Raw genomic sequence first — 16,085 nt, forward strand, 5'->3', positions numbered from 1 at the left:
GAGATGCTGTACGTGGGGAGTCATGCCTCCAAGCAAGGGCTGGCCTCTGAGATAGGGGTGAGACTAGTTCTCTGTGAGTCTCCAAGGCCAGAACCAGAAGTGATGGAGAGAAACTGCCAAGAGTCAGATTTCAACTTGATATAAGGCTATTTCCTAACTACAGAAGCCATCCAAAATGGGCCACCTCAGGAGCTTTTCAGTTTCCATCACTAGAGGCTTTTCAAGGAATGGCTAGCCACTAGTCAGAGATGTTGTTGAGGGAGATCAGCCCCGATGATCCGAGGTCTCTTCCCGCTCTGAGATTCTGCCCGAGATGGGAGTACCGTGGCCAGAGCCCAGCGGCTGCCCAGGAGGGACAGCTGGGCACGAGACCACAGGAAGGACCCCCCCAGCACTGTGAGAAGGCAGTCAGGGGATCTGTGCCGGGATGGGGTGGAGCAGGGCCAGGTGTTCAGTGCCTTGCACAGGCAGCGGACGGAGGCTGTAGTGATGGACAACCTCGGGCACACTGGAGAAGACCCCACTGTGCTGACCCAGCACAAACTTGTTCTCCTTTGTCCGAGTGAATTTCATATGCATGTAGCCCTGGCTGCTCCTGGGAATGAAGAGGAGGACCTGGAGTCAGGGGAAGGTCCCAAAACCAAGAACAACAAGAAAGTCCAAGCTTTGGAAAGGCCCAGAGAGGCGGGAAGGGACGTAGGTAGCATCAGTTAGGCATTGCATGCAATCATCCAGTGAATCAAAGACAGAGCCAGGGCCCTAATCCAGCCTCGTGACTCCTGTCTTTCTCTCCTTTGGCAACAACATACAAAAGAAAAGGCCCAGATAGCCTCCCTGGCCTGGATCTCAAAGCACCTACTGCTATCTTCATTCTCGAGGGAAATACACCAAGCAGAAGATGCTGTTCTAGAAAAGTATAGTAGATATCGTCATTTTTCTCTCTCCTGCCATGGAAGCATCCTGTCCTGTCCTGAAGCATCCAACGGCTGCAAAGGCTCAAAATAGGAACCCAGTGATAGACCGGGTCTCCGAGCCAAGCCCCAGAGTGATGCCTGATCAGCCTGTGGCCCCTAGGGACAGACTCTCCGGCTGTGGTGATTCGTGCAAGCCGATTGGCTTCGTTTCCGTCCAAAGCCTCCCCCCACCAGTTCCCAGGAGGGAATTGTGCCCTCTCCCACCCTGGATTCTGGCCCCTTGAGGTTGCTCTCAGATGTGGCCGGGGCTCACCTGAGGGACAGAGAGAAGTCTGGATGACTGGTCTCGCTCTGCCTGACAAGGTAGCTGCCTTCTCTGCAGAGGGCCAGGAGGTTCTCAGCCTCAGCCCGGCTCAGGGAGCCATGGAACCACCTGATGGGGGACGGAAAAAACCATTGAATGAAGGGAGATGGCCAGACTCTGCCACTCCTCACCCACATTTGTGTTTGGAGACTCAAGTCCTTATCCCAGCTCTGTCTCTCCTTTGGCATGTGGCCGTGGGCAGGTCTCTTCCCCTACTTGTGCCAGCACTAAACCAAGGGAGCTGGGCTTGCTCTCTAGGAGCCCTTAGAGCAGGGGTCAGCAATGTATGGTTCTCGAGCCATATCTGGCTCTTTTGAGGGCCAGATCTGGCTCTTTCTGCAGGAGCCATAAAGTCCATTTTTTTTTTCAGGCGCTGTTACAGGAGCGGCACTGTGAGCCCTGCACGGCTCTCACAAAATTACATTTTAAAAAATGTGGCGTTTATGGCTCTCACGGCCAAAAAGGTTGCCGACCCCTGCCTTAGAGTAGCGAGGGAGCACCAAAGCAAACGCTGCTGGGGAGGAAATCAGGAAGGATTTCCTCTGACCTGAGTCTTGGCTTCTACACCCCTTCCCCACCTTGCCCTGTCTAGGTCTCATCACTCACGGCTGCTTCTCCAGGGGCAGGGCTGGGTCCACACGCTCAGCGGGCTGGGGGATATGCTCCTCTGGGTCGGGCCCCTTCCCCACCCAGCCTGAGGTCTTAGCCGGGGGCCTCCGGAGCTCCTTAGCCAGGCCTGGGGCTCGCTCCCACTCAGGAGTCTCAAACTGCACTGGATTGGGCAGAGAGAAGCCAAAGAATGCTTTTACATAACCAGCTGGTCTTTCTGAATGCAACAAACAGGGACTGGCTGATAGAGTCAGAGAGGGGAGCCTGGGGGGACTGTGGAGGGGGGGATTCGGGGATGCTCTCAGGGATTACAAGGAATAGCATTTCCATATATTAAATGTGAAACTAGTATAATGAGTGACCAATCACAGATTCAAACTGGACAGATATCAGAATGAAGAATGGGGCAGAGGGGCAGCTAGGCAGTATAGTGGATAGAGTGGTAGGCCTGGAGTCTGGGTTCAAATCTGGCCTCAAACATCTCTTAGCTGTGTGACCCTGGACAAGTCACTTAACCCCCATCACCTAACACTTGCTGCTCTTCTGTCTTTTATTTTTTACTTTTATTTTTTAAACCCTTACCTTCCTGTATTGGCTCCAAGGCAGAAGAGTGATAAGGGCTAGGCAATAGGGGTTAAGTGACTTGCCCAGGGTCACACAGCTGGGAAGTGTCTGAGGCCAGACTTGAATCTAGGACCTCCCATCTCTAGGCCTGGCTCTCAATCCACTGAGCTACCCAGCTGCTCCCTGTGCTCTTCTGTCTTAAATTGATATTAAGACAGAAAAAAAAGGGTTATAAAAAAGGGAAAAAAGAGAGAATAGGGCAGAGTCAGCATATATGGGAATTAACAGAGTGGAGAAAAGGGTTCACACACATCTCTAGCAGTAGACAAGCAATGGAATTGGCAGAGTGTATATGTTGGGAGTGGGAGGAAGGAAGACCAGGAGAAGAATTCAGAAGTGAGAGACCCAATGAGACCAGGGTTGGTCAGAGACCTAGCAAGGTGAGGGATCAGGGGAGCCAGGGGCCAATACCTGCAAAAGCCCTGGAGATGTGGTCCTTCTTCCACTCCCAGGGTTGGTCATATTCTTCAGCAGGCCGCTCATCATCTCGGGGCAGGCGGCTCTGCCGAGGTCTCTCCTCAGCCTCAGGGCTGTCCCCCGCCACCTCTTCCTCATAGGGTGTATCATAAAGCTGCAGGTCTGGTAGGCAATTACATTTGGTTTAGTCCAACAGGCATTTATCAAGCACCTACTAGAGACTTGACAGGCAGTGTGGCCCAGTAGATAGAGAACTAGCTATGAAGTCTAGGAGACTTGAGTTCAAATCTCACCTCTAACATATATAGGACCCTGAATAAATCATCTAATTTCTCAGTGCTTTAAGCAACCGTCTAAGACCTGCAGAAAAGGTGCCATGATAAATTGATAAAGAGAATTTTTCTGCCTTGGAATTTCCCATGAAATCACAGGTCGGTCCAGTCCCTATCTCTGCCCCTTTATACTTCATGAATCTAAGGACACAAAGATGAAAAATAAGAGTCTCTGCCCTCAAGGATTTTATAGTCTACTAGTAGGGATAGATATGGAGGGAGTGACAGTTCGAGGCAAAGGGCTTTAGGAGGAGACTAGTCAAGATGGCAGAGTAGAAGGAAGCAAGACAACCCCCCCTACTCCCTCAACTTTTCCAACAAAGACTCAAAAAGACCACCAGACCTAGAAGTGATTAGGGAATCTAAGGAACAACTAGAATAGATCATCTTTTTAGTCTGAGATCACAAATTGGGCCCATAGGCAAATGACTTGGTCAAGAACTGTGGTAGAGCTGTGGGCCTGGATTGCAGACATAGCCCCCAGGGCTCTCTGAACAGGTCGTTTTCTAAAGCATCTGGGTGGTTTTGTGGATGGAGAGTCAGGCCTAGAGATGCGAGATCCTAGCTTTCAATCTGGCCTCAGATACTTCCCAGCTGTGTGACCCTGGGCAAGTCACTTAACCCCCATTGCCTAGTCCTGACCACTCTTTAGCCTTAGAACCAATACCCAGTATTGATTCTAAGATGGAAGGTAAGGGTTTAAAAAAAATAAAAATAAATAAAGTCACCCAGAGCAGATTTCACAGTTCAGCCTCAGGCCAACAAGAGGTCAAATCATGAACTCATCCCAGGCCCACACCAGCAGCATGGGGTCACTCAGGAAGGTCAGAATCTTGGGGCCTCTGGGGTTCAGGCAGCAAGGCAGGGTCTCCCAGAGTGAATTGTGATCCTAGTCTCGACCCTAGATTTTGTATAATTGTCATAAAAACTAAATCTTTTGAGAAAAGACCATTTCAGGAAAAGGCGCTCAATAACTCTTTGAATCTAGAAAAGGAACTGTTTGAAGAAGGCACCATGAAGATGCCTGAAGAAAACTCCACAGCATCAGAAGACCCAGAATGAACCATGGAGCATAACTGATTGAACTGTAGGGGGTTGAACACATTTATTCTGAATGTAAACTCTTATGTCAAAGGGGACTGCCCTCTAATTTGCTTATTGTCAATGCGCCTATCAAACATTGTTTTGCTCTCTCTCTCTTTCATTTCCCTCTTATCTCTAAGTATTGTAGTTTCTGATTATGTAAAATGATTCATTGGGGAGACTAGTCTCCCAAAGAACCATAGGGGGGATTGTAAAAGGGAATTCTTTGTTCTCTTTGAATTTACACTTGTGAAAGGGAATCCCTTATTCTCTTTGTCTAGTTGGAGCTAAGTTGGTTAACAATAACTTAAGTACCCCTACTTAGTACTTCACTAGATTGTGAAGGCAGGATTAACTCTCCTTTGTCTACCTTTTGATTGAATCAACAAAAGCTTGAACTAGGTGGAGGAGCTCAGAAACCACTTAGAGAATTCACACCCTCAGAAACTCAACTAGCCAGTAATCTGTGAACCCTTTCGATGAGTATTTGCCCTTCCAGAAGGTGGGAACTGGTTCCCACAAACACTGCCCCCTGGGAAGTGCTAGACAATTTGGAAGCTATGACTGACCCCTGTGAAAAGGGGAAGAGACAAGAACCCACTATAAACGGTCCTGAATTTCTGGGGCTGGAGGAAGAAGTCAACTCCAAGAAGGAAGTCAGTTTCAAGAAGAAGTTGGACTTCAAAAGGGAAGTCAGCTTCAAGAAGAAAGTTGGCTCAAGGAAGAAAGTTGGACTCAAGAATCACCTTCTGTCATTGTCTTGACCTGCCTCTTGGAGGGAATTTGGGTGAGTGGATAGCTGGCTTTCCCTTCCTGTCTTCTGGAGAGAGTTTAAATCCTGTTGAAGGTCAACAAGTCCTGGCTGAGTTGAGCACCAGAGCAATATTTAGTTAGATAGGCTAATGTCTTCTCTACCCTTTTGTATTTCTCTATTTTCATTCTTTTTACCTCTTTTGTAAATACAAGCTATTAAAGTCATTTCCACTTTAAGCAATAATACTTTGAATCAGCAACTACCACTATTATTTATAATCTTCATATATTTCAGCCAAATAATTAAAATTTAATCTTTACATTTTAACAGAACTGGACGAGTGGCACGGGACAGTTTTTGGATTCAGCAGGTTGAAGATATCCTTGGACCAGGGGCATAGGGTCTCCCAGAAAGGCCCAATGTAGCATTCATCCCCCGAGGCTTCAAACAAGATTAGCAGGCCAACTATCTGAGAGCAAATTGGGAACTTAACTCTAGATAGCAGCAGAATGATTCTCTCTGCTGAACTTTTTAGCTAGGAGATAGGAGCTGGGGCTAACTACCTTCTACTGGAGTGCTACCCAGGGACAAGTTTACAGTTTGGGGCCTAGACTCAACCCAAAGTCTGGAACTTAGAATGCTCAGGAGGGCAACAATCAGATCATGACCATGATATGATCCCACTCAAAGTCTACAACTTCCTGACTCAAGCATCTCCTTTCCTCCCTGAAGAACACAGCACCCAGTACCCGAAGGATGTAGCAGCAGGACTCCAGATAAGACAGACCAGGATAATGCAAGGCCACAACGGTTCTGCCAGAAGTGCACAGAGTTTTGTCTTAACACAAAGTGTTATGATAGGAAGTAAGCCTGGAAAAATGAACCAGCAAAGATAAAGAGATATTCCTAATGTCAGGGATACCCAAGACACAAATCCAGAAGAAGAGAATATTTTCAAAATATCAACAAAGTCTCAAAGAAAAATGAAACCTGACCAAAAGATCAATTATTATTCCTAGAAGAAATGAAATACAAATTTAAAAAGAAGTTAAAAATTAAATGATAAATGAGATCAAGAAAGGAAAGATCAGGAAAGAAATGAGAGCTTGCTTTGGAGAAGAGACTAGGAAGGAAAATTAGCAGTTGAACACAAGAAGTATAAAACTTTACCCAAGTAACACAGCCCTTGAAAATAAGAATGGATCAAACAGAAGTTAAATGTTTTATAAGCTAAGTAATATTAAAAGCAAAATTGAAAGTTTGAAAAAAACAAAAATGTCATTATTCTTCTATCAAAAACAACTATCCTAGAAAACAGATCAAGGAGTGAGCAGCTAATAATCATTGGACTAGGGGGCAACTAGGTGGCTTAGTGGATTGAGAGCCAAGCCTCTAAATGGGAGGTCCTGGGTTCAAATCAAGCCTCAGACACTTCCTAGCTGTATGACCCTGGGCAAGTCACTTAATCGCCATTGCCTACTCCTTACCACTCTTCTGCCTTGGAACCAATACACAGTATTGATTCAAAGACAGAAGATAAGGGTTTAAAAAAAATCACTGGACTAACTGAAAGCCTTGACCAAAAAGTAAGCCTGGTTAATATATTTCAAGAAATCATAAAAGAAAACTGCCCAGATATATTAGAACAAGAAGGCAAAATGAAACTAGGAAGAATTTACCAATTACCTCCTGAAAGAAACCCCCCAAATAAAAGTTCCTAAGAATCTCATAACCAAAATCCAGATCAACTGGGTCAAAATGAAAATACTACAAGCAAAGGGCTCCAGATATATTAGAGGGAAACAGAATCACCTTCAGCTTAGGGGTAAGAACAGGAACATATGGCATATTGGAAAAAGGCAGGAATACTTTTAACTTAGGGGTAAAAATAAAGCTTCATGATAATGGTGGAAGAATAAGAAAGATTTCCACATTCAAGAGAGGGAGTATGTCCCTATCTCCTAGAGGGGGGCCTGAGTGAATTCCAAGAAGAAGGTGAAGATAGGACAAGAATCAGGTAATGGAGAGTAACAGCTTGCCTGGAATGTACAAGGAGGAGAGTAATAGGGCTGGAAAGGGAGACTGAGTCCAGATTGTAAAACTAATGCTTAAATGCCAGGCTAAGGAATTAATCTATGCTTTATTCTAGAAATAGTAGGGAGCCATGGAAAATTTTCAAGTGGGAAAGATGACATAGCCTACGTCTTATGAGTATCACTTTGGCAGCTATATATTGAACATGTTGGAGAAGGGATTGATGAGGCAGGGAGATGGGAGGCAATTGCATTAGTCCAGGTGAGAGGTAATATGAGTCTGGATGAGGGTGGTAGTTTTGTAAGCAGGGAAAGGGGATAGAATTTAAGAGATGCAGGTCTAGATTTGGCAACTAACAGTGTAGAAGCTAAAGGATGACCTTGAGATTTTGATTTTGAAATAATGGGTGGCCAATAATAGGAATAGAATAGAATAGAATTCAATAGAAATAGGAAGGTTGGTAGGAGAGAAAGGTTTTTTCTTGAGGGAAGGGGGGCATGGGGAGAATAATGATGAGTTCTGTTTCGGACAAAGTTGAGTATGAATTACTAGTAAGTAGTAGTAGTGCAATAATCCAGGATACTCCTGAAGGACTTATGAGAAAGAATGCTATTCCCATTGAGAGAAAGAACTGTGGGAGTGGAAACGCAAAAGAAAAACATATGACTTATCACTTATCATTTGTACATATGGGTATGTGATTTGGGGGTTTGGCTTTAAAAGATCACTCTATAGCAAAAATGAATAATATGGAAATAGGTATCAAGTGATAACATTTGTACAATCCAGTGGAATTGCTTGTAGGCTCTGGGAGGGGGGAAGGAAAAGGGGAGGGAAATAAAATGAATGATGTAAACATGGGAAATATTTAAAAATAAAAACTAATTAAATTTTTAAAAAATGAATTACTAGTAGGACATTCAGCAAGACAAAATGTTTAGAAAAAGGAGACATAGAATCCCAGGGACTAAATTCTACCAGAGAAGTGAGTCCAAGAAGGGTAGAAAAGTGCCCAAGAATGTAATTCTGAAGACATAAAATAAGAAACAATTCCAATGAAGAAGAAAGGGGAGAATTGTCTAAAGAGACCAATGGGAATGCATAGGGAACTCACTGGCCAACTTAGATTTTTAAAAAGATGCAGAAAAGATGAAAGCAAACAAGTACTGTTAATACTTGCCAAATGCAAAAATGTGGCCTGGTCTTATAAGAATAGTGTCAGAAGGCTGAGCTCAGAATGAATGAAGGCTGGTAGGAAAAGCAAAGAATACAACTATATCTATCTATCTATCTATCTATCTATCTATCTATCTATCTATCTATCTATCTATCTATCTATCTATCTATCTATCTACCTATCTATCTAAATCTATATGAACTGATGCAGAATGAAATAAGCAGAACCAGGAGAACAGCAATATTGCAGAGTGATCAAGTGTGATAGATTTTGCTACTAATCAACACAATGATCCAGGACAACTCTGAGGGACTTATGACAAAGAACACTATCCATCTTCAGAGAAAGAACTGTTGGAGTCAGAATGCAGATCAAAGCATACTATCTTTCACATTAGTTTATTTACAGTTTTATTTTGGTTTTGTTTTCATATGAATATTCACTTACAACAATGACTAATATGTGAGTTTGTTTTGTATGATAATATATGTATAATTCAGATCAAGTTTCTTACCATCTCTGAAAGGGGGGAGGGAAGGGGGAGGAAAATAAGTAGGTTGAAAATTGTTACTACATGTAATTGGGAAAATAAAATATCTTTGAATAATAAAAAATAGGAGAGAAGGAGAGGGAGAGAGAGAGAGAGAGAGAGAGAGAGAGAGAGAGAGAGAGAGAGAGAGAGCACAACTAGCCATCATTGAAGAAGTCTCACCATGAGACCCAGATGAACTGTATTCTGATTTAATGAAAGAACTGAATGAAATCTTTGAAAGCTTGTGGAGAATAGAAGAGACATAGCAGATTTGGAAGAAAGGCAAATACTGTGCTGATTCCCAAAAGAAGGATAAGAACAGTCTGTAGACTGTAGACCATAGGTCGGTGAGTTTGACTTCAATTCTTAAAATTATTGATTGTATATTAATTAAAGGGATAGTTAAAGACATTTAGAAGTAGAAGCAGTGATCACAAAGAATGGCTTCAAAAAGAACAATTCTCCTTTTTAGTTGGAATGCAGATCAAAGCAAACAAATTTTCACTTTAATTTATTTGGGTTTTGGTTTTATATGATTATTCTCTTATGAAAATGAACAATATGGAGATGTGTTTTGCATGATAATAAATATATAACCCAGATCAAATTGCTTGCTAGTTATGGGAGGAGAAAAGGAAGGGAGACAATCTGGATCATATAACTTTGGAAAACTTATGTGGAAATTTATTACATGTAATTGGTAAAATAAAAATATCTTTATAACAACAACAATAAAAAAGAATAGGTTCTCCAGACTAATCGTTCCTTTTTTTGATGTTTTTAGACTGGCAGATGAGGGGAATGCCACTGATAGAGATTACCTAGATTTTGGCAAAGCATCCAACAATTTGATTCGAAAAGCTTTTTAACAAAGTTTCTTTTGCTATGTTTTGTGGATAAAATGGAAAATGTGGGAAAGACAAGTCAAGTCCACACGAATTTATTAACTGCTTGCTTGTTCTAGGTACTGTGCTATGACAACAGGATAGTTACATACATGGATTTGAGAAGTGGTCAAATGGACAGCCAGAACAAGAGAGCAGTCATGAATAATTTGACGTCATAAAAAGAAGTCTCTAGGACTGCATCTTGGAGATCTGGGCTTGGTCCTAAGTACTGTTTAACACATAAAGATATCATACTTTTTATCATATTTGAAGATGGCATTACATTGAGAAAAAATAGCTAACATGGATGACAGATTCAAACAGGATCCAAAAAGCTCCAGTGTTGGGTTCTGTCAAAATAAGGTAAGATTTAATAAAGATAAATATTAAATCTTGCACTTTGGATCAAATAATCAATTTCATGATATGAGATAGAGGAGGCCGAGTAAAAAGTAGTTCATCTGAAAAAGATCTGAGAGCTTCAGAGGACCGCAAGTGCTCAGTGTGTATCACTATGATAGGGATATCCAAAAAACACACGATATAGTCTTAGGCTACTTTAAGAGAGGCAAAATATCCAGAACTAGGGAAGTAGCAGGCCCATTGTGTTCTGCCCTCCTCTGGATGACTCCATTTAGTTTTTTGTACCATATTTAAGGAAGAACATTGATTATCTGAAACAATTTGGGAGGAAGGATGTTGAAGGATTTCCTAATGATAGTAATGTATATTTATATAGTGCTTCAGGGCAGATAGTTAGCACAGTGGATAGAGTACCAGGGCTAGAGTCAGGAGGACTCTTCTTCCTGAGTTCAAATTGAGCCTCAGACTCTTACTAGCTATAGGACCCTGGACAAATCACTTCACCTTGTTAGCCTCAGTTTCCTCATCTGTAAAATAAGCTAGACAAAGAAATGGTAAACTACTCTAGTATCTTTGCTAAGAAAACCTCAAATAGCTTACTTATTGTGTGACCCTGGGCAAGTCCTGTTTCCCTCAGTTTCCTCATCTGTAAAAATGAGCTGGAGAAGGAATTGGTAAACAACTCCAATATCTCTGCCAAGAAAACCCCAAATGAGGTCACGAAGAGTTGGAAAAGATTGAAAAAAAAAAACCCAAAGGATTGAACAACAACTGGGTTTGCAAATTGTTTTACATATGTTAGGTCATTTGATCCTTACTGTTGCCCCATGAGGTAGGGACTATTCTAGGGGAGGAAATTGAGAGATAAGTGACTTGCCTAGGGTCTCATAGCTAGACACCCAGTCAGGATTTAAACTCAAATCTTCCTGACTCAAAGGCGGATGTTTAATTGACTTTGCCATGTAGTTGCCTTGTATAATGATCGTTAGAGGGATTCTCTGGGGTTTGGAGATAGGATAAATAGCTTCAGGTATTGGGTTTGTTCTATTTGCCCAGAAGACAGAATTAGGAGCAGTGATAGATGTTTCCAAAAAATCGAATCAACCTCGATTGGAGGAAAAGCTTTCTAGCTTTAGAGTTATTCCAAAACAGAATAGGCAGCCCCAGGAGGCAGTGGAGGTCTTCTAGCAAAGACCTTTCAGGTAGAGTGAAACGAGGTTTCTTTGTTCAGGTACGTGTTCGATTTGAAAATCTCTGAGCTGCCTTCTCACTGAGATTCTGGGGTTCTGGGAAATAGGGATCTGGAGCTCAGGAGGCAGAACTGGCTGATTTGTACATGGAGATTTGGGAGTCACTCACACAGAGTAAGGCAAGGAGTGGATAAGATTGTGAAAGGAGAACAAACAGGTAGAGAGAATAGAAGGCCAAGTGTATGAGTCAGGGCTGAGTGCTAGGTGCTGCACTTCTTTTCCTGGCCCAGGTAGAACAGGAATGGCTTCAAAGACAAATGGAGTACCTGGGAAGGGGCCTTCAAGGACTGGACCTGTGCCTTTATTTCCAGGTCAGTCAGAAGCAGGCAGCTCCCACCCACTCTCCGGCAAGGACACTCACCTGTTACTACACATTGGGCGTCATATGGCTCCATGTAGCTGTTGTCAGGAGGTAGCTGTTCTGGGGCACCCAACTGGGCTTCAGGCTGGGCATCAAAGGGATCTGAATACTCACTGTCATCTGCTTTCTAGGGAAGGACGAGGGATTCAGGGTGATACTATGACACCTCCCCAAAATACTCCCCCATCCACTCTCAGCCCTTCTGCCTTGATGACCTCTAATGGCCCTTTTGACACTGATGTCTCCTGTTGGTCCTTCGAGCGTTGTGGCCTCCATTTAAGGTCCCTTTCCACTTGGACAGTCTTTGTTTTAAAGTCTTTTCCCATCCTGTCATTCTGTTTTATGGCCCTTCCATTTCTGACATTCTCTGTTCTAAGGTGCTTTCCAGCTCAAATATTCCGGATTCTCAGGTCCAAATTGTGACATTCTGCAGTCTATTGCCCTTCTAGTTCTGGGGTCCTCTTTCAAAGCTCATTTGTCCTCTTCGCTCAGATGGATTCTTCCGTCTTTTCCCTTCTACCCAGTAGCCCCAGCCTCTCTCTCTCATTCTGTGCATCCAGCCCTGGCCATCTTCTCTATTTAATCCCCATCCAAAACACCTAACATCCTGTTCAGCTCCCATTTGCCCCTTTATCCCCACTCAGGCTCTGCCAGCTACAGGACAGCCTTTCCTGCCCCTGCCAGATCTTACACTGGTCCTCCTTTGGCTTCCTCCTCTTCACTCACTACTCCTAGGTAGCCCTCCCCAGATCCTGGAGGTGCCATCAGGTAGCTCAGGGACCAGTACCTGCCTTCCTGGCCTTTAGTTTCTTTTTCCATTCCAAGTGGAACAATTTAGGGTTTTTTAAATTTTTGTCATATTTTTTAATGCTGGAGTTAAAGTTAGGAGAACTGGGTTCAAATTTCAGTTCATGCCCTTAAAAGTTGTAGAATAGCAGACAAGGTTTCTGTTCGTTCACCTGTAAAATGGGTTTAATATTCTTTATGCCACCTAACCCACAGGGTTGTTTCTTGGAAAGGGCTTTGGCTACAGGAATGTGAATTATGGTTACTCATATTTTCTGGCCAGTTTTTTCGGCCCAACACCCCGTGACCTTGGGCAGAACACAGAGACAGTGACTTTGCTGAGATCACACAGTCCATGGGTCTAGGCTGTGGCCATTCCACCTTCAAACTCCTGCCTCCGGACTAACTCTTCCCCTCCGATCTTCTATTCCCCTCAAACCCAGGGTACTTACCTTGTCCTCCCCAGGGGTCCCCAGCAACATCTTACTTCGGTTCAGGTCGCCTGACTCCACCTTGATGAGCCGGTGTTTGGGGGAACTGTATGAGGGGTCCCCAGGACAGGAAGGCTTGCTCGGGCAACTGGGGCAGGTTGACTCTGGCTCCTCCTGCCCATCTCCATCCTCATAAGGGTCCTCAAAGTCCAGACTCTTCTGGACCCGATAAGCCCGGAAGATATCACTCTCTGTATAATCGGGTTTGGGGGGTTGTGGGGGCGGCCTCCGTCCACCAAAGCTCAGGTAATCCCTCAGCCACTTGGCCATGTATCCTGGCTCTAATCACTCCCCGGCAGAGAGCCTAGAATCAGAAGGGAGAGTCAGGCAGATAAAGGGGACCAGGATGGATTACTTAGGGATAGTCTCAGGTTCTACCCTTGCCCTCACTCTCTGGGGGCTCATCAACACTCTCCTGGAACCAATTGCGGAAACTGAGGAAGAAATTCAGAATTCGGGGAAGGGAAGGCAGGTTCAGGGCTTAGAAAGAGGCAGACAGGAGCTACTGATCCCATTCTAGCCTGGACCGACGGGGGTGGGGGGTGGGGGTCCTCTGGACAAAGCTTCCAGGCTTCTGCGGAGGTGGAAGGTCAGGTGACCAGCGCCAGATTCAGAGAGGGCAGAGCCCCATCCCGGCAGGGCCCCCCACAGGCTCTAAAACCCCAGATTAATCTTCCCCTGATGTCTCTGGGGCAAAAGCCGAGGAATTTCCTTGGTTACAGCCGACCACCTCCAGGTGTGAGAGTATGGACCTAGATCATCCGCCTCGGCGTTCAAGGCTCTGATCTTCTCTGGGAGTCCCAGGTCCCGAGGGACTGGACAGCTACTGGGGAGGGAAGCTAATGTCCTCTCCCCAAAACCCTGACCTAGTGGAAGCCAGGAGGTGGGCAGTGGCGGCGGTGGTGGCAGCGGGAGCGCAAACTTGGGCTGCGGGGAGCTTGTCCCAGGCGCTCAGCATTGTCGCCAGCTCCGCTCCTCTGCTCTCCTCGGTTATAGCCGCTCAGGCAATGCCGCTGAAGGCGGGAGCTCCTCAGCCGGAGCACCGAACGCCGCCGCCGCAGGAATGAGCGTCCCGCTGGTCATCGATGGCGGGTACCCGGTGGCGTGCGACGGGCACCGGGGACAGGAGGAGCGGCTTCCAGCCAGAGCCCGCCGTGTAGCTGGTCCCGCAGAGGGGGCGGCGGCGAAGAGCCCAGCGGAGCTTTTAACTCAGAGGTGGAGGCGAGGGCGGGGGGCTGGAGCAACGCGTCAAAGCTCCCGCCTGTCTACTCCTGGCTCTCCCTCCTCCCTCTCCCTCCTCCTCCCATCCTCTTCCTCCCCCTCCTCCTCCTGTCTCAGTCCTCCTCTCTCTTTCCTCTATCCCTCTCTTCCCCTTCTTCCTCCCTCTTCCCCGCCTCTCCATCCTCTTCTTCCTACCCTAGCCCTCCCTCCTCCCTTTCCCCAGTCTCTGGCCTTATTCTCCAGCCCCCAAACCCTTTACTTCTTCGCCTTGTTGCTTTCCATGCCCATCCCCTAACCCTTCCTCCTCCCCTCCTCCTCGGCCCTAGAGAGAGCCCGTCCTCTGCCTCTTTCTCCTTTGCCTCCTCCCCCTCCTCTTTAGCGGCTCCCTTTCTTTCTCTCCCCCTCCCCACCCCCTCTCTTGTCCTCTGGTCTCCCCGGCTCCAGATCGGAGGTGACCTAGCCCTTCAGCTGCCCGGGGGCCCTAAGGAGCTCCTTCAGCTCCGAGGAAGGCGGAGGGCAGAAAGAGGAGGAGGAGGAGGGGAGGGGGCGCGGGGCAATCAGGGGCCAGGCTCCCTGGGCAGATGTGAAGGCTGCGGAAAATCAAAGATGAGAGACTGGAATGGCTGGCCGGGCGGGGATGGGGCTAACAAAGGTGACAGCTGTGGGGGAGGGGGCGGGAAGGCATTGGCTCTCATTCCCTCCTCTTTTCTCTTGGGGGCATGTTATTGTCAAGAGAGAGGTTTAAGAGCAGCTGCTGAGGGAAGGGCCAGGGCAGAAGATGCTATCACTTTGCAGACGCGTGGCCCAGCCTGACCCATCTGCTGCTCTCCCGAGGCCCTGCCACCCTCTCTCTCCCTCCCCTCCTCCCCCCCTAAATCCAGAGAGCTGGAGATCCACGGGAGATTCCCTGTGCCCAGTCTTGTTCTGCTGAGGCTACGAGGAAAAGAAGCCAAGAGTATAGCAAGACAGATTTAAGACATCAGAGATACTCCAGTCAGCTCTTCATCTTTTCCTCCTCTCCCCCCTCCCCCATTAGCTCAAGCCGCGGGCTTGGATACACCAAATAGGTGGTTGGGGAGTGCCACGGTGTGGCTGCCAGCAGGTTATCAGCCAATCAGTTGTCCAGAGAGTCCTAAATCCCTCCCCGCCTCTCCCCCCCCACCCACCTCAGCAGTATGGCAGGTCCTAGATTCCTGTTTCCTTCCTTCTCCCACTTTCTTACCCCCCAAGAGTCCCATCTTAAGTTTCACTTTTCTTAGTGTTTTGTTTCCAAGGAACCAGCCTCCCCCAGACTCAGTTTCCTAGTTGGAGAGCATCTCATTTTGAAATGATGGGAAAGCCTCCAGCCAGGGCCCCTTGGACTTCTCCATGCAGAGGAGCTGACCTTAATATGGGAAACAAAAACAAACCAGGTAGCTCCCCAGAACAAAAGCCTCCCCCCTGCTGGGGATTTCAAGATTTCTCCTCAGACTCAGGACTGAGGAGGCTGCAATCCAAAGCCCGGAACCCCTTCTCTCAGGGTAAGGGAAGAGTTGTGACTCACTCAAGCTGCTTCTGTGGAGCTAAGACATGAACTTTTCATTGCTCTGTAACGGTAAGTCTCTTGGGTGAGTCATTCTCTGGACCCTGCAGTTCGAAGCCCTGACGCCTTGCCTGTCACAGGAATCCCATTTCACAGATGTCCACCCCTTTCCAGGCACGCCTAGACTCAACTCCCCAAACTACTCTACCATCTGCCTTCATGGGGATTTCTCTCCCCCTGGCTCTGCTCCCAATCTGGAAGAAGGCCCACTCTGGATGCCCCTGAGGAATGACACCCCCATGATGGCACTCCCTGTGTCTGGGATGGGACCTTGGACTCCCCAGTCTCCAGCTCCTTGTCTTCT

The 16,085-nt window shown here is 46.3% G+C and overlaps 1 protein-coding gene across 1 annotated transcript; it reads right to left on the reverse strand.

The window, feature by feature from the left end:
- Positions 1 to 408: 408 nt before the first annotated feature.
- SHD (Src homology 2 domain containing transforming protein D) lies at positions 409 to 13,248 on the reverse strand. Its single transcript, XM_044658501.1, has 6 exons — positions 12,936 to 13,248; positions 11,678 to 11,821; positions 2,923 to 3,090; positions 1,885 to 2,050; positions 1,228 to 1,347; positions 409 to 595 (listed from the first exon to the last, which is right to left on the reverse strand). The coding sequence occupies exons 1-6, from the start codon at positions 13,246 to 13,248 to the stop codon at positions 409 to 411; spliced, it is 1,098 nt and encodes a 365-aa protein (XP_044514436.1).
- Between the last annotated feature and the right edge of the window lie 2,837 nt (positions 13,249 to 16,085).

Source organism: Gracilinanus agilis, chromosome 1, assembly GCF_016433145.1.
Source record: "Gracilinanus agilis isolate LMUSP501 chromosome 1, AgileGrace, whole genome shotgun sequence".
Taxonomy (NCBI): Eukaryota; Metazoa; Chordata; class Mammalia; order Didelphimorphia; family Didelphidae; genus Gracilinanus; species Gracilinanus agilis.